Source organism: Myxocyprinus asiaticus, chromosome 30 (genome assembly GCF_019703515.2).
Source record: "Myxocyprinus asiaticus isolate MX2 ecotype Aquarium Trade chromosome 30, UBuf_Myxa_2, whole genome shotgun sequence".
Classification (NCBI taxonomy): Eukaryota; Metazoa; Chordata; class Actinopteri; order Cypriniformes; family Catostomidae; genus Myxocyprinus; species Myxocyprinus asiaticus.
Window position 1 is genome coordinate 8,218,389 of NC_059373.1, and position 21,519 is coordinate 8,239,907.

General features: G+C 37.5%; 2 protein-coding genes across 2 annotated transcripts; one reads left to right on the forward strand and one right to left on the reverse strand.

Annotated features, from left to right (window-relative positions):
* Nucleotides 1-239: 239 nt before the first annotated feature.
* sdha (succinate dehydrogenase complex, subunit A, flavoprotein (Fp)) lies at nucleotides 240-10,158 on the reverse strand. Its single transcript, XM_051663691.1, has 15 exons — nucleotides 10,064-10,158; nucleotides 9,124-9,207; nucleotides 8,775-8,936; nucleotides 7,482-7,625; nucleotides 6,787-6,951; nucleotides 6,506-6,654; nucleotides 5,996-6,120; nucleotides 4,023-4,191; nucleotides 3,614-3,809; nucleotides 3,235-3,406; nucleotides 2,875-2,993; nucleotides 2,486-2,597; nucleotides 2,143-2,273; nucleotides 1,736-1,849; nucleotides 240-847 (listed from the first exon to the last, which is right to left on the reverse strand). The coding sequence occupies exons 1-15, from the start codon at nucleotides 10,121-10,123 to the stop codon at nucleotides 761-763; spliced, it is 1,989 nt and encodes a 662-aa protein (XP_051519651.1). The 5' UTR covers nucleotides 10,124-10,158; the 3' UTR covers nucleotides 240-760.
* A 929-nt stretch (nucleotides 10,159-11,087) lies between these two features.
* ccdc127b (coiled-coil domain containing 127b) lies at nucleotides 11,088-13,564 on the forward strand. The gene is given in 3 exon segments (XM_051663740.1): nucleotides 11,088-11,280; nucleotides 11,575-11,758; nucleotides 12,008-13,564. Coding segments are annotated over 2 exon segments (801 nt in total). The 5' UTR covers nucleotides 11,088-11,280; nucleotides 11,575-11,640; the 3' UTR covers nucleotides 12,691-13,564.
* The last annotated feature ends 7,955 nt before the right edge of the window (nucleotides 13,565-21,519 follow it).

Below are 21,519 nucleotides of genomic sequence, written 5' to 3' on the forward strand. Positions count from 1 at the left end.
AGTTGTTTTTAAATCCTAGTTTAAGTATCCAAAATGTAAAACCTTATTAGTATTTTAAAAGTGCAGGGTTCAGGAGCTAACTAAACACTATCCTACTAATGCAGTTTTCCCTGCACTTTTAACTGGAATTTCATCACCCATTAGCGTCTCTAAAAATGAAGATTGCCCCAACAAACTCGCTTTCCAGTTAAGTGAGTTAACAGTTCCACTAAACATAGTTAATATCACACACAATCCAATCACAATCACCCTGGTGATCTTTAATGGGCTTAAGCAAAACCAACAAAACAAGAAACATGCAAGATGTACAGTACTTTACATACAGGTGAGAATGTAAGGCCACTAAGCCAAATACATGTGAAAAACCAGACATTGCATTGGTATCACACTGTTAAATTGAGGAGTTATCTACTTCAATCTAATTTTCCATAAGGTGTAAGGGCATCGACAGTATTTTTACAATCATTCAACATTTAAATATTAAACATTTAATGATTTACTCGCCACGGATGTGTTTTAGAGACTATACACACATTTCACACAGCTGTTATATAGTGTGCTGAAGTTACAGAGCAAATTAATCTATGACAAGTATTACTTTTAATTTATTTCTCCCCTTTTAAAACTTTAATGAATGTATATAGTCATATTTAGCTGAAATGGAGCAACGTCAAAAGCTAGATATTCATTATTCAAATTATTCATTCATGTATTGTCTGATTATAAATAAGCAAAAAGGGGAATCAGTTTTGGGATGTGTTTAATAGGAACGGATGGCAGGGGGAATGGCAGCACAGTCTTCATCATTCAGAGAGTTGTCAATAACGGGTCTGTATTCAAGAGTAACCTGAAATAAAAATTTGTTCATGTTAGCTCATAACTAACATACATGTTTAAATATATACAGGCTCACAAGCCAGATTAAAGGAATGTTCCGGGTTCAATAGAAATTGAGCCCTATCAACAGCATTTGTGGCATAATGTTGATTACCACAGAACATAATTTCAACTTTCAAATTTCATGGTTGTAGTAACACAGTTACCATCAAGTAAACGGGCGATAAACATTAAAGGGATAGTTCGCCCAAATATGAAAATGTACTCCCCCTCATGCCATTACAGATATTTATGACTTTTTCTTCGGCAGAGCACAAAGATTTTTAGAAGAATATTTCAGCTCTGTAGGTCCTCAAAATGCATGTGAATGATGATGAGACCTTTGTAGCTCCAAAAATCACAAAGAAAACATAAAAGTAATCCATAAATCCAGTGGTTAAATGCATATCTTCAAAAGCGATAGAATAGGTGTGGATGAGAAACAGATCTCCACTTTCCTTTCACTTTTACATCTTACAGTCACATGTGGTGCTTGTTTAGTTTCACTTTCACATCTAAAAAGTGAAAGTTAAAGTAGAGATTTAGAGCAAAAAAGGACTTAAATATTGTTCTGTTTCTCATCCACACCTTTCATATCGCTTCTGAAGATACGGATTTAAACACTGGAGTTTTATGGATTACTTTTATGCGATTTTTGGACATAAAAAGGTCTGATCACCATTCACTTGCATTGACGCGAGTCAATTTCTGTAGTAATCGACATTATGCCACAAAGGCTGTTGAAAGAGCTTGAATTGCACTGAACCCGAAACATTTCTTTAAAGTTAAACAGATGAAATGAAAGCTAATTTAGGTCCAGACTTATCACAATCAACCAGAGGATCAATTACATGTTTACCTTTCCTGTCTGGGGATCCACATAGGACAGGGTGTGTTTTCTCCAGTGCTGCTCAAAAGGTTTCTTCACTTGTCCCTGCAGTGGCTTGGAATAATCAAACTCATCCACACGTTCCTGTAATATATACAGGACAAAAGCACAATTAAAGATGCAACCTGACAATATCAACTGATAACAGTTGTATCTTAACACCAAAACCCAACTGCTAACCTGCAAGACATAAAAATCACATAACTAAATGCAACCACTAATGAAAAAACATTTACACTTGTATGTAAAGAATATAGCTTTAATTAAAATTTGAAAAAAATGTAATCCAAGTTATCAAAACATTCACTGAAATTCAGGCCAGTTATGGCTCTGTAATGTAACATAGTAAGTCTGTGTAAAGGTTTAATAAGGTTCACCTTAAAGTCCTCACGGGCGTGAGCTCCCCTGCTCTCTTTACGAGCCTCAGCGGAGATGATCGTCTGCATTCCGTTTAACATCAGATTCTGCAGCTCCAACGTCTCCACCAGATCAGTGTTCCACACAATACCTGAGGTCACAGGAGAAGAACTTAGTTTCAACTTCACTTTAGCAAAATGCCATCAGATCAATTCATATTACAAAACAACCCAACTTTCAGCTGCTATGTAAAGTCATTTATTTCATAAATTGCAAACTTCACTTTAAGGTCACTCTTTATTGCAGCTTTGCCAAGTCCTTGCTTTAAATCAGTCTAATCATAACTAAAGTCTCTTCACTGACCTCTGTCAAATGTCTTAATGTCATCCATCGACTTGTAGATGTTTTCCATCTTGACGCAGCCCTCCTTCAGGACGTCCCCGGTGCGGAAGACAGCGGCGTGGCTCTGCATGGTCTGAGGACCAAAATGAGATGAGAAAATGAGATAAAATCTTTTGGAAAGTGGCCCTGTATAATTTGGAATGACCACCTCAGGTTAAATACTGTTCATTTAACATGGACTAATGGCAGTACAATCTACAATTTATGTTTTGTGAGTTTGAGTATTTGTATTGGAAACCCTCCCCTTCAAGTTTGTCCAAAAAGGGTAATTTCTACCTGCATGTATAATATTGTATTTAAATGTTTTTACTCTTTCGCCATTTAAAGAACTGCATGAAATGATGCTGTACCTTCTGCATGTTCAGCCTGATCTCTGAGGTTCTGGTACTGCCATTTGCGAAGCGGATCTTGTCCAGATTTGCGACAGATGCTTCTCCTGCGTTAGGTTGTAAAGGTGACAGCTTCTCTCCTACGAGGCAGCATTAAATCGGCATGCAATTATTTTATGGTTTTTTAAACAATTAAGAAAATACAGTATTTAAACAAATGACTTATCTATCGATGACATGAAACTCCTCGAAAAAGCATTAGATACTTCAAGATTATATCATCATCGGAATAATTACATATTAGTTCTTTAAGAAAAATCTTGCATCCAAATGTCAACCATCAGAACTTTGAGGACATCATTCTGGATATTGTGTAGCTACCTGGAGTGTCTATCTCAGCAATGGTCAGGGCACAAGCGCGTCCAAACACAACCAGATCCAGCAGAGAGTTGGCGCCCAGACGGTTAGCACCGTGTACTGATGCACAGCCGGCCTCACCACAGGCGTACAGGCCTGGCACCACCTTATCCTCTCCATCTTTATAGGTGATGACCTGTGAGGATTAGAGTTTAGAGACATTATGTTATTATCTTGGTCTTATGTGAATGCCGATTAGATCTCTTCAATTTTGATTTCATTTTGACTATGTTTTTTTAGTAGAATGAAAATCATCATCATCTTGTGACTTTCATCCATTAAAAGCCATCAAAGTATTTTTTTTTTATAGCGTTTTACTGTATGTTATACACAGTCAGAATACCTGTCCCTTGTAGTTGGTGGGGATGCCACCCATGTTATAGTGGACGGTGGGTAATACAGGGATGGGATCTTTTGTGACGTCCACTCCAGCAAAGATCATGGCGGTTTCTGAGATGCCAGGCAGGCGAGCAGCCAACTGCTGGGGTGGAAGATGATGGAGCTGCAGGTAGACGTGGTCTTTCTCTGGACCAACACCTCTGATGGAACACATGGTGGAAACACATTTTTAGAATGTTATAAACATTTCCTCTCCAATTTTGTTGAAACTAGACTGTTAGTAAATCAGTGACATGTCAACTGTCCTTATTTTCCAAAATTTAAAAACAAGCTTTAAACAGGGGCTCATAAAAATTGTGACTGTGTTTTTGGGCACACAACAGAAAGGTTAACATAACGTTAAACACGTATACCTTCCTTCTCGGATCTCAATGGTCATGGACCTTGAGACCACGTCCCTAGAGGCCAAGTCTTTGGCATTTGGTGCGTAACGCTCCATGAATCTCTCGCCTTCACTGTTGATTAGGATTCCACCCTCACCACGGCAACCCTCTGTAATCAGGCAACCAGCTCCATAGATACCTACAGGGGTTACATCATAGGTTATCTGAAACCAGCTACAACCGTTGGCTGAGAGCAATAGAGGGAGGGGCCTGATATTTATATCAAAGAGGTTCAAGTTTCAACATACATGCATGTACAGTAAAGTTTACATCGTAAACACAGCAAAAAATAATATGACCATGATTGTGCGTATGTGTATATATATATATATATATATATATATATATATATATATATATATATATATATATGATACAGTGACCCAAGGCCAGAGTAAACTCAGGGCTCCAGACTAACATTTGAGCGGTAGCACCGGTGCCACCAAGTTCTACAGATGGTCGCACCAGCACTTGAGTTGAGGGCAGGTGTTGGGGGATCTATATAATGAAATTGTTATATAGACAGAAATAAATAATATTAAAAATAACTATAATTCCTATAAAACTGCGCATTTTGTCCCATTGAAATGCCCACTTGACAATAAAGCATTGATTTTGAAATTCCTTTCATCAGGATCTTACTAATTAAAATATAGTCATCTGAAGACAAACAAAGCCTTTTTTAAGCTAGTTTAATCACCGACACATTAGGGGTTTTCATAGTGGTTTTAAACAAATAATCAATGCGAATCCACGACCCAGCCCGCACTTCTCGCAGCACTGATTATGGGTGCATTCCATTTTGAAGGGATCATCCCTATGCCCTATTCCCTTCGAAGACTTTACCATCCACTGTGAGCTATGAAAGGCCAAAAATTGTGGGGCTCAAAAATAAGGGTAATTCGGAACTCATTTTTATTGGAAATTCTGTTTGAAGCGACTTTACAGCATGAATATCATGACTGTTCTCCGTTCAAAGTGCCCTTCGGAGGGTGATTTATGCCGTTTGGAACGCAGTCTATGATGACTTGTGTGGCTAAGAGCTTGAGACCGGTCCACGTGTAATCACACGTTCTCTGCGCTGATCTGTCCATTGAGCCGCGGTGACTGATCCAGGTAGAGTGGTTTCATTTCATTTTTGGAATGTTTGCTGTTTGATAATTCTCACGCGCAACAAAAAAAACGACAGCGCATAATCAGATCCAAAAAGGCAGCATAAAAGTACCCATAAGACTCCAGTGGTTAATCCATATCTTCAGAAGTGATATGACAGGTGTGGGTGAGAAACAGATCAATATTTCAGTCCTGTTTTACTATTAATTCTCCTCCTTGCCAAGCAAGCGGCGATATGCATGAAGAATGCAAATAGGCAAAAACATTAAGAATGTGAAAGTGGAGATTTATGGTAAAAAAAAAGGACTTAAATATTGATCTGTTTCTCACCCAAACTTATCATATCACTTCTGAAGACATGGATTTAACCTCTAGAGTTGTTGGGATTACTTTTATGCTGCCTTTATGTGCTTTTTGGAGCTTCAAAGTTCTGTATGCATTGTATGGCCCAACAGAGCTGGGATGACTTGTGTGGCTAAGAGCTTGAGACTGGTCCACGTGTAATCACATGTTCTCTGCGCTGATCTGTCCATTGAGCCACGGTGACTGATCCAGGTAGAGTGGTTTCGTTTCATTTTTGGAACGTTTGCTGTTTGATAATTCTCACGCGCAACAAAAAAAACGACAGCGCATAATCAGAGTCGGCCTACTTTTTAGTCGCACCAGTGCGACCTCTTGCAAATTTAAATCGCACTGTTAGGAAAAATTAGTCGCAGTCTGGAGCCCTGAAACTGTTCCCTCACAATTGGTGATATAGTTTTGCTTTTGATGCTGTATAAATAAGTGAGCGTCCTCTAAATGACTATTCCATGTTTCTAAAAGCTGCTCACCCGTGGGGTGGAACTGAACAAACTCAAGATCCTGGCAGGGAAGACCTGCGCGTGTCACCATAGCGTTTCCATCTCCTGTGCTAGTGTGAGCTGATGTACAGCTGAAATATGTGCGGCCATAACCACTGCAGAGAAAATTCAATATTGACATTATTTGCATGATATACAAATGGCATGTTGCATTAATAATATGTGCAACCTCATTTTAACACCAAAATTCCCCGAAAAATAGTAAAAAAAAATTTCCATTTAATTAATTAATCAGTATATCATATTATTTATAAATTTAATCAATTGATTATTTTTCATTTTAAACATTAAAATATACCTTTTTAAAAATAAATTAATAAATAATAATACTTTTTTCCCCAATCAAGTTAAAGAAAAAATAAACAATTATGAAAAATCATCGTTCTGAGAAAAACTCTTATTTTTTCTTATTCCCTTTTAAAAAAGCATGAACGTATAAGACAAAACTTCGACATTTAAAAACCAGATCATTTCTCTCACCCGGTGGCAATGACTGTGTTCTTGGCTCTGAAACGGTGGATGGATCCATCCTCCATGCACAGCGCGATGACTCCCTTACACTCTCCATCCTCCATCAGCAGATCCAGGGCAAAATACTCCACAAAGTAGCTGGTGTCATACCTTAAAGACTAGACATCAACAGACAATTGGAGAGGATTTAAAAGGTGTTACTTTTCAAGAAACAAACAGAATTTGGCGTAGCTGACGGAATGGATGTCTTAACGTCACACCAGCCCAAATCACACCCACAGCTCACTCACCCGTCCATAGAGTGTATGAAGAAGAGAGTGACCCGTCCTGTCTGCAACACAACAGCATCTGTGAGCCTGACCTCCTTTACCGAACTTGAGACTCTGACCTCCAAAGGCACGCTGATAGATCTTCCCATCCTCTGTACGGCTAAACGGCATACCAAAGTTCTCCAGCTGCAGAGACACAGCATCAGATGGTGATTTAAATCCACAGACAACAACTAGGTGATTATGAATGATAAGAAGGAAAATTAAAGATCAGATTACGTTAAAATAGTTGCTAAATTTGCTCTGAGATTGTGGCCAATGTTGCGACAACTGCATAACTATATTTACTTTTCACCTTAGACCCCAATAATCTTGTTTTTATGCTCTCAACAGTTTGTGCTCAATTAGTGTCATGCCATACTCTAAATCAACAGTAAAACTAAGCATTTCAGAATAAAATGTTGTGGTTCAATTGGTTAAAATGCAACAAAAGCCTGTGGACCACACATTTCCTGGACTGTTTGGTTTTAACAATAGAAATGTTGCCCATTTAAACTAGGCCGATACGGTCTCAATTTGAACCTGATTTTATATGACCTAATATCAAATAATGTTGATGAAAGTGTGACAGCATGTCAGAAATTCTTTTTATCCACTTCCTCCTGATCACAAACAAGGTTTTAATGGAAATGACTGATCATGTAACCGACCCTCACCTCCACCACTGCAGCAGGGGCCTGCTCTGTCATGTAATGAATGGCATCCTGATCTCCCAGCCAATCAGATCCCTTCACTGTGTCATAAAAGTGCCAGCGCCAGTCGTCGTCCTCCATGTTGCCTAATGCAGCATTAATCCCACCCTATATTATTTAGGGGGGAAAAAAATCTAAGTTATATGTCATTATGGATGCAATAATTGAATTAGGTCAATGCTTGATTTTTATCCTTTAGCAATTAGGTGTTTACTTATCTAAAATTTAAAACACTGTTAATCTGCCAGTTTTTGAAGTCACAGATTAAGAATGTGAATATTAATTCTGTATTAGTGAGATCAATGCTTAAAGGAATAGTTCACCCAAAAATTAAAGTTCTCATAATTTTCTCACCCTCATGCCATCCCAGATGTGTATGAATTTCTTTCTTCTGCTGAACACAAACAAAGATTTTTTGGAAGAATATTTCAGCTCTGTAGGTCCATACAATATAAGTGAAAAGGTACTAAAAGTTTGAAGATCCAAAAAGGCAGCATAAAAGTACCCATAAGACTCTAGTGGTTAATCCATATCTTCAGAAGTGATATGATAGGAGTGGGTGAGAATCAGATCAATATTTAAGTCCAGTTTTACTATTAATTCTCCTCCTTGCCCAGCAGGTGGTGATATGCATGAAGAATGCAAATAGGCAAAAACATAAGAAGAATGTGAAAGTGAAAGTGGAGATTTATGGTAAAAAAGGACTTAAATATTGATCTGTTTCTCACCCAGACTTATCATATCACTTCTGAATACATGGATTTAACCTCTAGAGTTGTTGGGATTACTTTTATGCTGCCTTTATGTGCTTTTTGGAGCTTCAAAGTTCTGGCCACCATTCACTTGCATTGTATGGACCAACAGAGCTGGGATGGCAGGAGGGTGAGTAAATGATGAGAGAATTTTTATTTTTGGTTGAACTATCCCTTTAAAATAACACGCTTATCAGTGCTTTTGTTTTTTCAAATTGTTGAAAAAATATCAAAGGTGTAATGTCAAAGGTTGAGCTCCTTTGTGAACTTTAGACCACTGTAAGTGAAAATCACTGCACAGATCTCAAAGCCTCTAAAGAGCTGATTCTCATTCAATCTCAGGTCTTCACAAACCACATTTGGTTGCATTTGAGTCTTCATGTTCTCCATAATCTTGTAAAAATATACCTGTATTAAATATCAGTAACTTACTCTGTAAAAACTAAAAATACTTTCAAACAATGAGCGATTATCTAGAGAGAATTGTTTTGGGAATTCTCCATACCTGTGCGGCCACTGTGTGTGAGCGGGTGGGGAACAACTTTGTGACACATGCTGTGTTGAAACCAGCCTCCGACAGACCAAACGCGGCACGCAGGCCTGCGCCTCCAGCACCCACCACTACAGCATCAAACTCATGATCTACTACTGGATACTGTGTGGAAATCTGAGGACAAAAACAAAAATAAAACACAGCGATCAAACTAAAAGACTACATTTCATATGATCCATGATAAAGCTGGTTACAAACCAAGTCAGTATGCATAATTCTGCCTTATAAATCAGCTCCAGTTCCTGAATGTAAAATGAAGGCAACTGAATCAAACAAGGAAGCACGATAAATAAATACTTACAGCATCGGAGACTTTTGCGTTTCCCTTTTTTCCGTAGATAGAGAAATGCAGTTTGCGGTTGCTCACCTGACACACTGCTGGCAGCTGGACGAAACAACAAAAAAATGCACTTTTAAAATCTTCACAACAAATCACATCAGCAACAAAAATAAAAGATCTGAAATTAATTTTATAGTATGACAAATATGAATCAAATTTGTTCACAGAACACCTTTGCCTTTTTGATTATTAGTTACAAAACTGTTGGTTACAAAACAAAGGTGGCAGGTCAGAGCATAGACTGTTGGGGGATGCATGTGAAGAGCATTATAATATCAACCTTTTCTTTCATGTGATGAATGCATGTACATATTTATGATTAGCTGGACATATACTGACATTATTCATCTACAAACTTACACCAGTTCACCTTTAATTAGTCACTTCTGTTTGATATCAAAGCTACCCACAATAACCTAGTAAACTTTCAGAGCAGTCTGCTTTTATTCTCGTAAACATTTAGAATCCAAATAATATTCATGCATAAAGCAGCATAAAAACTGATTCAAAAATAAGGACACCTGCAGTGAACATCACATAGCTAATGCTGCCTGCATGACCTTCAGTGGATCCCTGTTTACAAATTATCTAAACTTCATATCTATGAAATGTCACAATAATTGAGCTCAATCAAGCTAATCCTGTAAACACCTATGTTAAAAGGCACAACTAATTAAGAGAAAATAGTCAAATATTATGCGGAAACTCATGTCACAGATACACTATGTAACAGAGGCTGGTTACTTAACACAGCAGATGATGGTTACAAAACCAACACACAATGGACTAGGCTATATGATACACTGCAGCTTATGTGAATGCATGCCAATTAAATATTCGGCATGCAATTGGTGAGATGACACTTTTAAAAAGTGTATTTTCAAAATCTGTGAAGACTTACAGCTTTAGATGACACAATTTTTCTCCCGAGGACACGGGAAGCAGCGCACACTGCGGCCATGTTGCTCGTTGACTGTCAAGCACGAATCTGTGGTGGAAGGGATTTAAGATTCGCTTGCGTACTGTTCTTTTGAACCGATTCTTTTAATGACTCGATCGAACCGATTCGCAAAGCTTTTGTAGCTCACCGATCTGTAAGTTTATGAGTAAAACTGAAAAATGGGAACAATGTTGTTAGCAAAATGGATATAATATCATCAATAATTAACATTATTATTAATATTGATAACACTATTGTCAGTGATGTTTTTAACCGTTACTAGCAATAATGTTGGAACAAACGTGTAATAAACAGCTTTACTACAAAGTTAAAGGAATATTTCGGGTTCAATACGAGTTAAACTCAATCGACAGCATTTGTGACATAATGTTGATTACCACAAAAACTGCTTTCGACTTGTCCCTCCTTTTCTTTAATAAAAGCAAAAATGGAGGTTACAGTGAGGCACTTCCAATGGAAGTAAATGGGACCCATTTTTGGAGGGTTTAAAAGCAGAAATGTGAAGCTTATAATTTTATAAAAGCACTTACATTAATTCTTCCATAAAAAAATAATAATAAAAAATAATAAATAAATAAAATCATGCATTGATGAATTGTGTAAAGTTGTTTAAATCGTCATTTTTACAGTCGTTTTAAGGTTTTGGAGTTTGTTGACATTACATCGTCATGGCAGTGAAGATGTAAAATTGGCTATAACTTCACACAGAAAAGGTTAGTAAGCGTCTCTGGGTCTTTTGCTATGAGTGACGTAAATTGTTTTTAAACAGGTTCAATGACATGAACGGTCCGAACGAACCGATTCGTGGAAATGAATCGCACTTCCCAATGGTTCTGTGGCGAACTCACAATACCGTTCCCGATATACATTGTGGACCGTACCAAAATGTCCAGGGTGGGGGTAATTTTTTTTATTTTTTTTTTTTTTTTTGGGAAAGTGTTATGTAAACTACCCAACACAGATTTGTGGCTGTTTTGAAGATAACAGGAATTATTTACTGTACGATATTGGCATTTACAATATAGTTCTAGCAATTAAATAAGCATTTTTCTTGTCCAGTAACATTGACGCAGATGTTTGCCCTACCTATTTTGGAAAGCGACTATTAGACTCTGAATTCTTTACGAAAAGGGACAAGCGCTTTGAATAACTGCAAGGTAATAATGACCTTTTCACACAACTGAAACGGCATTGACACAAATTTCATGATAATTAGAAAATATGCTGTGTTAAAACAATTGTAATGAAAATAGCAGAGTTGAGTGTGCATGTTGTGGATGAGGTCTCGCGCTGCTCACGTTTCAGTTTGAAATTTAATGACACTGCCACATCAGATTCATTATATTTGTGTAATGGCAATAATGCATCACTTAAAAAAAAAAAAACAACAACATTTGTTTTCTCCAGTAATTGCATGACTGAATTAATTGTAGCTTTTAATTTTTTTGTAGGTGCATCATCCAGCTGGTCATTGTTTTCTACATAAGCGTTGATTAATTTATCCAACTGCATTCCTGATGAACAACTTGAATGATCCCCAACACTGGAACATAAGGCCAGAGCAGCAAGGTGGTGGTGACAGCAGCAAGTGGAACTATGCCCTTCTGGTGCCAATGCTGGAACTTGCTGCCTTTCATAAGTACAACATAGACGGATCAGAAAAACTTACAGGGATGGATGAACCCAAGCCACATCTAGGGTCAAGAATAGAGCTCTTTTGACTTTGGCCAACAAACAACAACCTTGCAGCTATAGCATAATTCTACTAACCACTCAGAACACCGTACAAGCGACCTAGCAATGCCATGATAAACTCCCAGAAACACCCTATCATTTTGGTGAAAATATAGAAAATTGTATTTGTCTTTCATCTGTGTATTTTAGGATGGATCTGGTCCAAGGAGTCTCTAAATGAAATCGAGGAGGCCAAGGTCAAGTACGATAAGACCATGAAAAGCATCCAGGAAGATCTGGAAATTAAATACCGTCATACACTCACTGAAAACCGCAGAGAAACAGCCCATTTAGAGCTTGATCTAGAGAAAGAACACCAGCGGGCACAGGACTACCGTCAGGCCCTGGGTTCTCAGAGTAAACAACTCGATGAGGAACGTCTAGGTATGAGATTGGAGCGTGAAGCTCTAAAAAATGAGAGATCTAGACTGCTGTACGGAGGCCCTGGTGGGGCCCTCTTTCATGAGGCCCTGGAGAAGGAGAAAGCACAAGAGCTGAGGGCTTCAGTGGCTTTAAAGGAAGTAGAGTATGGGCTGGTGGAGAGGTAGAGGGCCTTTTGCAGCGTCCTGGTGCCCCATGCCAGGAGGGTGGAGGTGGAGAAAGATCTGCTGGTTAGGACGGCAAAAGAGCCCCTTCTTGCTCATCTGGAGATAGAAGACGGTCTGAGAGACAATTTTAAGAATGATCGCAGTTGTGCCGAGTATCTCAATACAGATGAGCGCAAGAATGGAAGTCTCATGTGGCTGTATCTATGATACTGGCAGCTGCAAGTCACACTACAAATGCACCAGAGAGCTGAGGCTGCAATACTTGGCTTGCAGACGAAAAAATAACAATACACCAATACAAATGAACAGGGACTAATACCCAGATAAATTCTGATCCTTGTATTTACCTTCTCTTTTGTCTTTTTCATTCAAAATTCCAACTTAATGTCAACTGAATTCACTTGTACTTTTTGTCTGTTTGAATGACAGTGAAGATAATATAAACTATTGCAATTAAGGCTGCATCCGAAAACATAGGCAGCTGATTTGCTGCTTAGCTGCGTAATCAGTTAATGGCTTAACCTGCAGTGTTTTTTTAATGAATGAATAGAAATCTTAAAGGGATAGTTCTCCCAAAAATGAAAATTCTCTCATCTTTTACTCACCCCCATCCCAGATGTGTATGACTTTCTTTCTTTTGCTGAGCACAAAGGAGCAGCATGGTGGTAGGGGTGTGTGTGTGTTCACTAAAAACTCGCATTCATATCAGCCTCTGTTCTGCTATGCAACGCCCATATTTTCACAATCCAATCAACAACCAATGGATAAACAAATCCCCACCCTAATTTTTTTATAATTCATTAATATTTATTTATTGTCAATTTTTTTTCTTGTTCGATATGCTGTTTCACTTGGAAATACGTCACAATACGGAAGTAAAGTCCGTCGCAACTTCCATTTCATGCTGACTTTAAGAAGAGTATCCGAGCTCTGCAGGTCCTCACAATGCAAGTGAATGGTGATACATTTTTTGACACTCGAAAATGCACATAAAGGCAGCATAAATGTAATCCATAAGACTCCAGTGGTTATGTGTTTATATATAGCGATATGTAAATAAAGGGACGTTATTGCTTTTAGTATGAAGGAGAAAGGAGAAAGGAGAAAGAAACTACTTTGGCTGCCAACCACATGCTCCTCCCACATCCGGTTATTTTGACAGGTATTTTCTTTCTTTCTTTTTTCTTCAGGGTCCTTATTATAAAGCTCATCTATAGTAAAAGGTTTCTCACAGAGCTTCCTGTTGTAATCACTAATTTTGGGAATTACAGATAGAATTTTATTAAAGAAAAGAGGTATATAATTTTTGATAACATTCAAAAATATGAGATAATATCAAATTAGGGTCTTTTTATTTTTAATGTAGAGTGACGAAATTCAGAAACAATTTCTTATTGTTTTCATGTTTCATCTCTAGGCCAAAAAAAGCTTAATTTTTCGCTCTGAAAGCTGTCATTTTGCTCTCGTCTCGATCTGATAAAGACACCCTTTGCTTTTTCTTGATGGATGTTATCCAGCCTAGCTTGTAAAATATGACGGGACTCCTTGTCATCTTTAGTAAGATTAGAATTTTTCATTCAGCTTGTTTTTTTTTTTTTTTGTGTTTTTTTAATCAGATATGAATACAGCCACTCTACTTTTTCCAAATTTAATAGAACATTTCTGCACTCATATTTAAAATACTCCTATTTCGCAATGGCTGAGATATCTGCCAAAGATTTAATATTGTCTACAATACTTTCATTCCTTACAATACGATTCAGACAAGGAGCAGTTTAATTTCCAGTAACCACGTTTTATTTTGCTTCGTTGCCCTCTACAAACATCAGACAAAATTATATCAATGACTCCATGATCAGTTACAGGCATCTGTGAACTTTCTGCAGAAACCAGATAAGGTATTAGCCTGATATCAGCCACAGGTCTATTTGTGATTTTTGAGATAAATCTATAAACCAGGTGTACATGGAGCTACTACGGATTAAATATCTAGGTGAATCGACCTAATTCAAACTCTGACATAATTTTCCTATGAGGGGGCTTGTACTATCTGAAACTCTTTTAGGAGGATATGATATCTGTCAGCAAAGAAATCTGGTGCCTCATTAAATTCACCACCATTTAGGACAAAAGCAGAGGGATATTTAGACTTTAGATTAATGATGTTAGAAATTACTTAATCAAATAGAGGTGCATTCACAAATAACATTATTGAACCTGTATATATTAACCATTATGAAAATATTACTATCAATAAAGATAACTAAAATTAAGCATCTAACTATTGCTGAAAAGAAAGGCTCATTGACCTTTCCTTGAAATCCAAGACCCAGATGAAGTGTGCTCCACCATGGGCGACTCCAGAGCTTTTCATTGCCATCTTGTAAAAAAATATGTCCCTTTTCTTGGATTTACACAACAAAAATAAAGGTACCCTGATGATGGCTTTCTTAGCGGAAACGTGTTGGCTGTTTTAGATGTTGTAGCACGGTTCAATAAAGGCTTTTTAATTCATACCACGTGAGTGATATGTCTCTTTTTCAACAAAAATAAAGCTTTTCATTTGGTTACATCACACATTCCCTGAACATTCAATGAGAAACAAGAAACATAAAGAGATCATGGGATAATAACAGTATATGATAGTCTAATTCAAATCCACAGACTCCCCTTCTTAGAGGATATGCAAAGCTTACAATCCAAATTCCTCACTCAAGAGGTATTTTGTCAGATCAATACCCAATATTGGAGCGAAATAAGAATTTTGTTATAAAAATTTAATAATAATAATGATAAAACAATAATAATGATAAATAAAACACTAGTAATCAAAATAAACTAATGATTAGATGTTTGTCCAGGTAGACAACAACTAACATGCATCAGCAGCGGCCTGTTCAGCAAGTGGGCCATTCCTACAATTCGGTGACATTTAAGTCCCCAGTACAAGTTGTGGTATTTTTATTGTTTAATTTCTCCTGATTGCAATTTTAATAGGCTTTGTTAAAATAATTAAGACAATTTAGAATGTCTGCTGTGGGCCTAAAAGTTGGAACAAATATTTCCCCAGAGCCACACGTCAAATATCTTTGACAAAAATAAGTGCTAAATAAGTGCTAAAAAAGACTCTTTTCCCATTAATGAACGCCACTTGCCCACTGAAACCAGCTTTCTTTCCTTCCTTTCTTGCCTTCTCAACCAGAAACCACTGCCTGTTTCTTGCCTCCGTAACCTTTTGTGTCAGATCTTCCATGATGCAAATTCTCTGTTGGTTAAAAGATCGGACTGTTTGGCCGCTGTCCATATGTCTCGACATGTACAAGTGTTGTATCGAAGTGTGTTCCCCATTGGAATCTGTTTCCCACTAGCCCCGATAGGGTATGGGGCTATGGTTATGGTTAGGCCAGGTAGGGTAGTGTAGGTTAAGGTTAGGGTTAGGCAGGTAGGGTACGGTAGGGTAGGGTAGGGAAGGGTTAGGCTTAGATTTGGCATGGGGGAATGCATTCTGACAGCGGAGAATGTTACCGTCAGATACTGTTCCCCCCATACAGATCTGCTGGGGGGAAACAGATCCTGATGGGGAAACAGAGTTCAACACAACTACATAAGAATTGGACGATGATACAAGGCTTTGCATTATCAGACTATGGACCGAGCAGGTGCGTGATTCTACGATGTTTGGAGAGACATTCACAAATAAGTTAATGAGGACGTGATTAAAATTGTATCCTTCACGCTTGGGTATCCCGGCCACACTTATCTGCATTTATATCAGTCAAAGTTGTTGCATTTCTCTTTGAAAGACGTTGTTATCACTTTCTATCAACGCAACCTTTGCCTGAAGAGTGATTGATTACCTTCTCCGTCACGTCATCCACCTGCTTATTCATGGCATCAAACGAGCAAGTAAGCCTACTGTTACAGTGGCATGTAAAAGTTTGGGCACCCCTGGCCAAAATTTCTGTTGCTGTGAATAGTTAAGTGAGTAGAAGATGAATTGATCTCCAAAAGGCATAAAGTTAAAGATGAAACATTCTTTTCAACATTTTAAGCAAGATTAGTGTATTATTTTTGTTTTGCACAATTTTAGAGTGAAAAAAAGGAAAGGAGCACCATGCAAAAGTTTTGGCACCCCAAGAGATTTGAGCTCTCACGATAACTTTTACCAAGGTCTCAGACCTTAATTAGCTTGTTAGGGCTATGGCTTGTTCACAATCATAATTTGGAAATGTCAGGTGATTCAAATTTCAAAGCTTTATATACTCTGACTCCTCAAACCTTGTCCCAACAATCAGCAGCCATGGGCTCCTCTAAGCAGCTGCCTAGCACGCTGAAAATTAAAATAATTGATGCCCACAAAGCAGGAGAAGGCTATAAGAAGATAGCAAAGCATTTTCAGGTAGCCGTTTCCTCAGTTCGTAATGTAATTAAGAAATGGTAGTTAACAGGAATGGTGGAGGTCAAGTTGAGGTCTGGAAGACCAAGAAAACTTTCAGATAGAACTGCTCATAGGATTGCTAGAAAGGCAGATCAGAACCCCTGTTTCACTGCACTAGACCTTAAGGAAGATTTAGCAGACTCTGGAGTAGTGGTGCACTGTTCTACTGTGCAGCGACACCTGCACAAATATGACCTTCATGGAAGACTCATGAGAAGAAAATCTTTCCTGCGTCCTCGCCACAAAATGCAGCGTCAGAAGTTTGCAAATGAACATCTAAACAAGCCTGATGCATTTTGGAAACAAGTCCTGTGGACTGATGAAGTTAAAATCTAACCTTTTGGCCTAATGAGCAAAGGTATGCTTGGAGAAAAAAGGGTGCAGAATTTCATGAAAAGAACACCTCCAACTGTTAAGCACAGGGGTGGATCGATCATGCTTTGGGCTTGTGTTGCAGCTAGCGGCATAGGGGAACATTTCACTGGTAGAAGGAAGAATGGATTAATTTATATACCAGCAAACTATGGAAGCAAACATCACACCATCTGTAAAAAATCTGAAGATGAAAAGAGGACTGCTTCTACTACAGTATAATGATCCTAAACACACCTCAAAATCCACAATGGACAACCTTAAGAGGCGCAAGCTGAAGGTTTTGCTATGGCCCTCACAGTCCCCCAACCTAAACATCGAAAATCTGTGGATAGACCTCAAAAGAGCAGTGCATGCAAGACGGCCCAAGAATCACAGAACTAGAAGCCTTTTGCGAGGAAGAATGGGCGAAAATCCCCCAAACAAGAATTGAAAGACTCTTAGCTAGCCACGAAAAAAGTTTACAAGCTGTGATACTTGCCAAAGCGGTGGTGTTAATAAATACTGACCATGCAGGGTGCCCAAACCTTTTCCTTTTTTGTTTTTTGAAACTGTAAAAGATGGAAATAAAAAAGTAAAATTGCTTAAAATATTAAAAAAAAATTTGTCATCTTTAACTTTATGCCTTTTGGAAATCAGGCCATGTTTTGCTCGCTTAGCGATACACAGCAACAGAAATTTTGATCAGGGGTGCCCAAACTTTTGCATGCCACTCTATATGTTGTATTTTCTTTCACATCTCAACAGATTGCAGCTTTAACAATAACTACATTTCCATCCAAGGATTTTTTGCGGAAAAGGTTTTAGCGCATCAAAATAAAGCTAATGGAAATGCAAATTATCGCTAAAATTTCACAACTGTCGACATAATATTTTTCCATTTAACTCTAGCGCATAAACTCGATACTTCAAATGTCGCAAAAAACTGGTTTGGAAACACTTTTTGTCGAGAAAATTGGCATTAATGCAAAAATATAGTGTCACATGACAGAAATTACCCCAATCGTTAGCCTGTGTCAATCACGACTACAATATACATCCTTGAAATCCAATTTACTGTACGTGATTATGGATTGATCTAACTGCACAGATCCGATGCTGCAAACATGACACTTCCAGGAGTGCCAACACAAATATCTCGTATCATGCACCTGTCATCTACAAGTGCAAGGAGGACAAATGAATGGCCACTGTTTGCGATTCATTTAATCGTGGTAGCCATCCATTAATTTATTAAAGTTGCTTTTACACACCATTCAAAATAATAGAAAGCAGTCATGGAATTAGCCCACAATACAAAAAACAATATCATTTCTGTGCACAAAGATGTGTTATATTGAAAATAAATGCACAATACTAGGAGAAAAGCATCAGTGTGCTTTTTTGGAACACGAACATAGCCCAGTTCTATAAAATTATTGTTTAGCTTACTTTTGGGAAAAAATGCTGGCAAAATTCCCTGTATTAAATAAAATGAATTAGCCTACCAAATGAATAAAGCATTAAATAAAATAATTACCTCACGAAAAAATAAAAAAATAAAAAAAATTATAATATATATATATATATATATATATATGCCTTTTCTTTACACAAACTTAAATTAGCCTTACCTTGTTCTGTAGATAAAAAAAACTCTGAATGACATTCTCAGAATGTTCTACACTTTTTTCAAGACTAGATAAAACTATTTGTCCAATGCTGAGTTCACTTTCAGAAAACAAGCTTTTGAACATTTTAAAACGTTTAAATATTTTAAATCTAACCCTCTTTACCTCGGATCGATTTGTTGAGCTTCTTCAGAAAATGTAAATTGCATTATGACGCTAAAATTAATTTTAGATGACAATCAAGTTCAATTGGTCGTTAAAAGTTGCGGGACAAATATGCGTTTAATAATACATTTAATTGTGAAATTAAAATGACAGTAAGCTGTCTAATTTCAATGAATTGTCTCAATACTCTCCCAATTTTACCAAAACATCGGGAGGCAAAAGGTACACAATTAGTGATAAACACACATTTCTGTATGGCATAAAAAACGTATGCATAAAAAACTTTTGCAACAAAGTGATTTTTTGGCATGACGTCATCACGCACACCATTTTTATCGATAAAAGGCCATTGAATGGAAAGGCAGAAGATGGCAAATTTCGCAAAATTTTGTTTTTATGCATTTTCACTTTAACAAAATAGCACAAAAAGTGGATGGAAACTAAGCTAATGACTCTTCTTGCATCCTACCAACTTTTTCAATGGCTGTCAGTAGTACAGCATGCGATACCCTGTCGGAGATTTCAATTCGAGTTTTTCTGAGCAGGGAATTAACCGGGAGTATCAGGGCATGGCTAGAATTGTGGTTGCAGTTATGTGCCCTTCAAGTAGAGTCGGATATATCGTAATTATAAGTTCCGTCCACAGGAATGACCCAGCAAAGTCATATTTACAAGTGCGAAAGTCATAATTTTAGATGATACCGAGTTCCCGAGTTGGGACGTTGGAAGCGGCATGTCTACATGAAAGCTGGAACCCAATGATTTTGCCAAATTATTCCATTTCTGTACTTTATTTCAATAATATTCATTTGTTGTATATGACAGTCAACTAATGACACCCTTTGTAGTTCGTTTTAAGCATATTAAAGCTGCACTACGTAACTTTGTGCTCTCAAGCGACATCTGTGGTTGTTGCTTAAAATTGCAAGCAATTTGCGGAAGAACACATCACGTCAGTCGTGTTCTGGCACTGCTCTTCTGGCAGATGAATCTCCCAATTTGAGCTTACATGGACATCGCATGTGTGTGATCATGACTGGAGCTGGATTCATAATGTGATGTTTTCATGTTGATATTATGTTATATGATTAAACATTTAAAACGGAAATATTACTTGCTTTGATGAAGATAAACAACACTCTTATTTACATATTTGATTGAATTTTACACTTAAATCGCTTTTCTGACACTACACTCGAAGCACTTTTAAATAGAAAACATGGTACTCTCCTCATGCACCACCAGTAGATCTTAATATGATTATTCAAGTGTTTTATCTACTATGAATGTTTGAATTGTACTACAGTTTTCAATTTAAGAGGTTAAACTCGTGATATGGCTGATACGAGTTCAATAGAAGACTTTATTATTTTTAATATACTATATTGTCCAGCCTCAGTTAATACAATAGCATGTCTATGCAATGCACACAGTAACACCGTAAAATAAGACATAAAACAATGATTCAGTAATGATGCGGATAAAATATACTTTATTAAATGTAAAAATAATATGTTTAAATATGCAATATAACAATTACAAGAAGTACATTTCAGAATTCATACATATTAAACATGTCACAATAACTTCACCAGACAACGTAGATACATTGCGATCAGTTAACACACCAGTAATGTTCGATACATAAAAGCATGACAAGCAATATAAGCTTCAACAACCCTACCAGAAAACTTATCCAAGCATTATAGCAGGTAAGCAACTTTGCCAAACAGATAACAGATAAACATCCATCTAGACTGCAACGATGCTGTCCTGAACTGTGTGAGTGTTACTGAACTGAGTGAAACAGCGTAGTTAGTTTCTCCAGCCGGAGCATGAGACAGCCAGCACTTCTTTCCTGTGTGTGCGGACATGATGTAATGACGCAAGGATGAACGTCATAAACCAGTGATTTCGCGGCAAATCATACCCGACAGCTCAAAATACACATTTTTATAGGTAAGGTAAGGACATTGTTTTGAACACTGATTGTTGATGTACTCAATCAATATTGGCAATTTGTTCATTTTTAACAAAAAAATCTTACATAGTGCAGCTTTAATTAAAGCTGAAGTATGTAATTTCTGCACCTTTAGCGCCACCAAACCGAATTGCAAAAATATACTTTGTTTTCAAAACAGCTTTCTAAACACAGCCCCCATTTGCCATTGGTCCAACAAAGAGATAGTTCCACGTTGTTGTGGTGGGTCGAAGCGGGTCACTTAAAACAAACAGAGCAATTTTCATAGTGCAACAGAAACACCGTGCTCACAGTTTTTGAGAAAATTAACCTATGAATGGCTTAGTTATAGTTGTCTCTACACAATAAGCTGGGATAGGAGAAATTATTTTAACACAGAAAAGCTACATCAGTTTTAATAATACACTCACCAAGCACTTTATTAGGAACATTATGGTCCTAATAAAGTGTCTGATGTGGTCTTCTCCTGTTGTAGCCCATCCACCTCAAGGTTTGGCATGTTGTGCATTCTGAGATGCTATTCTGCTCACTACAGTGGTACAGAGGGG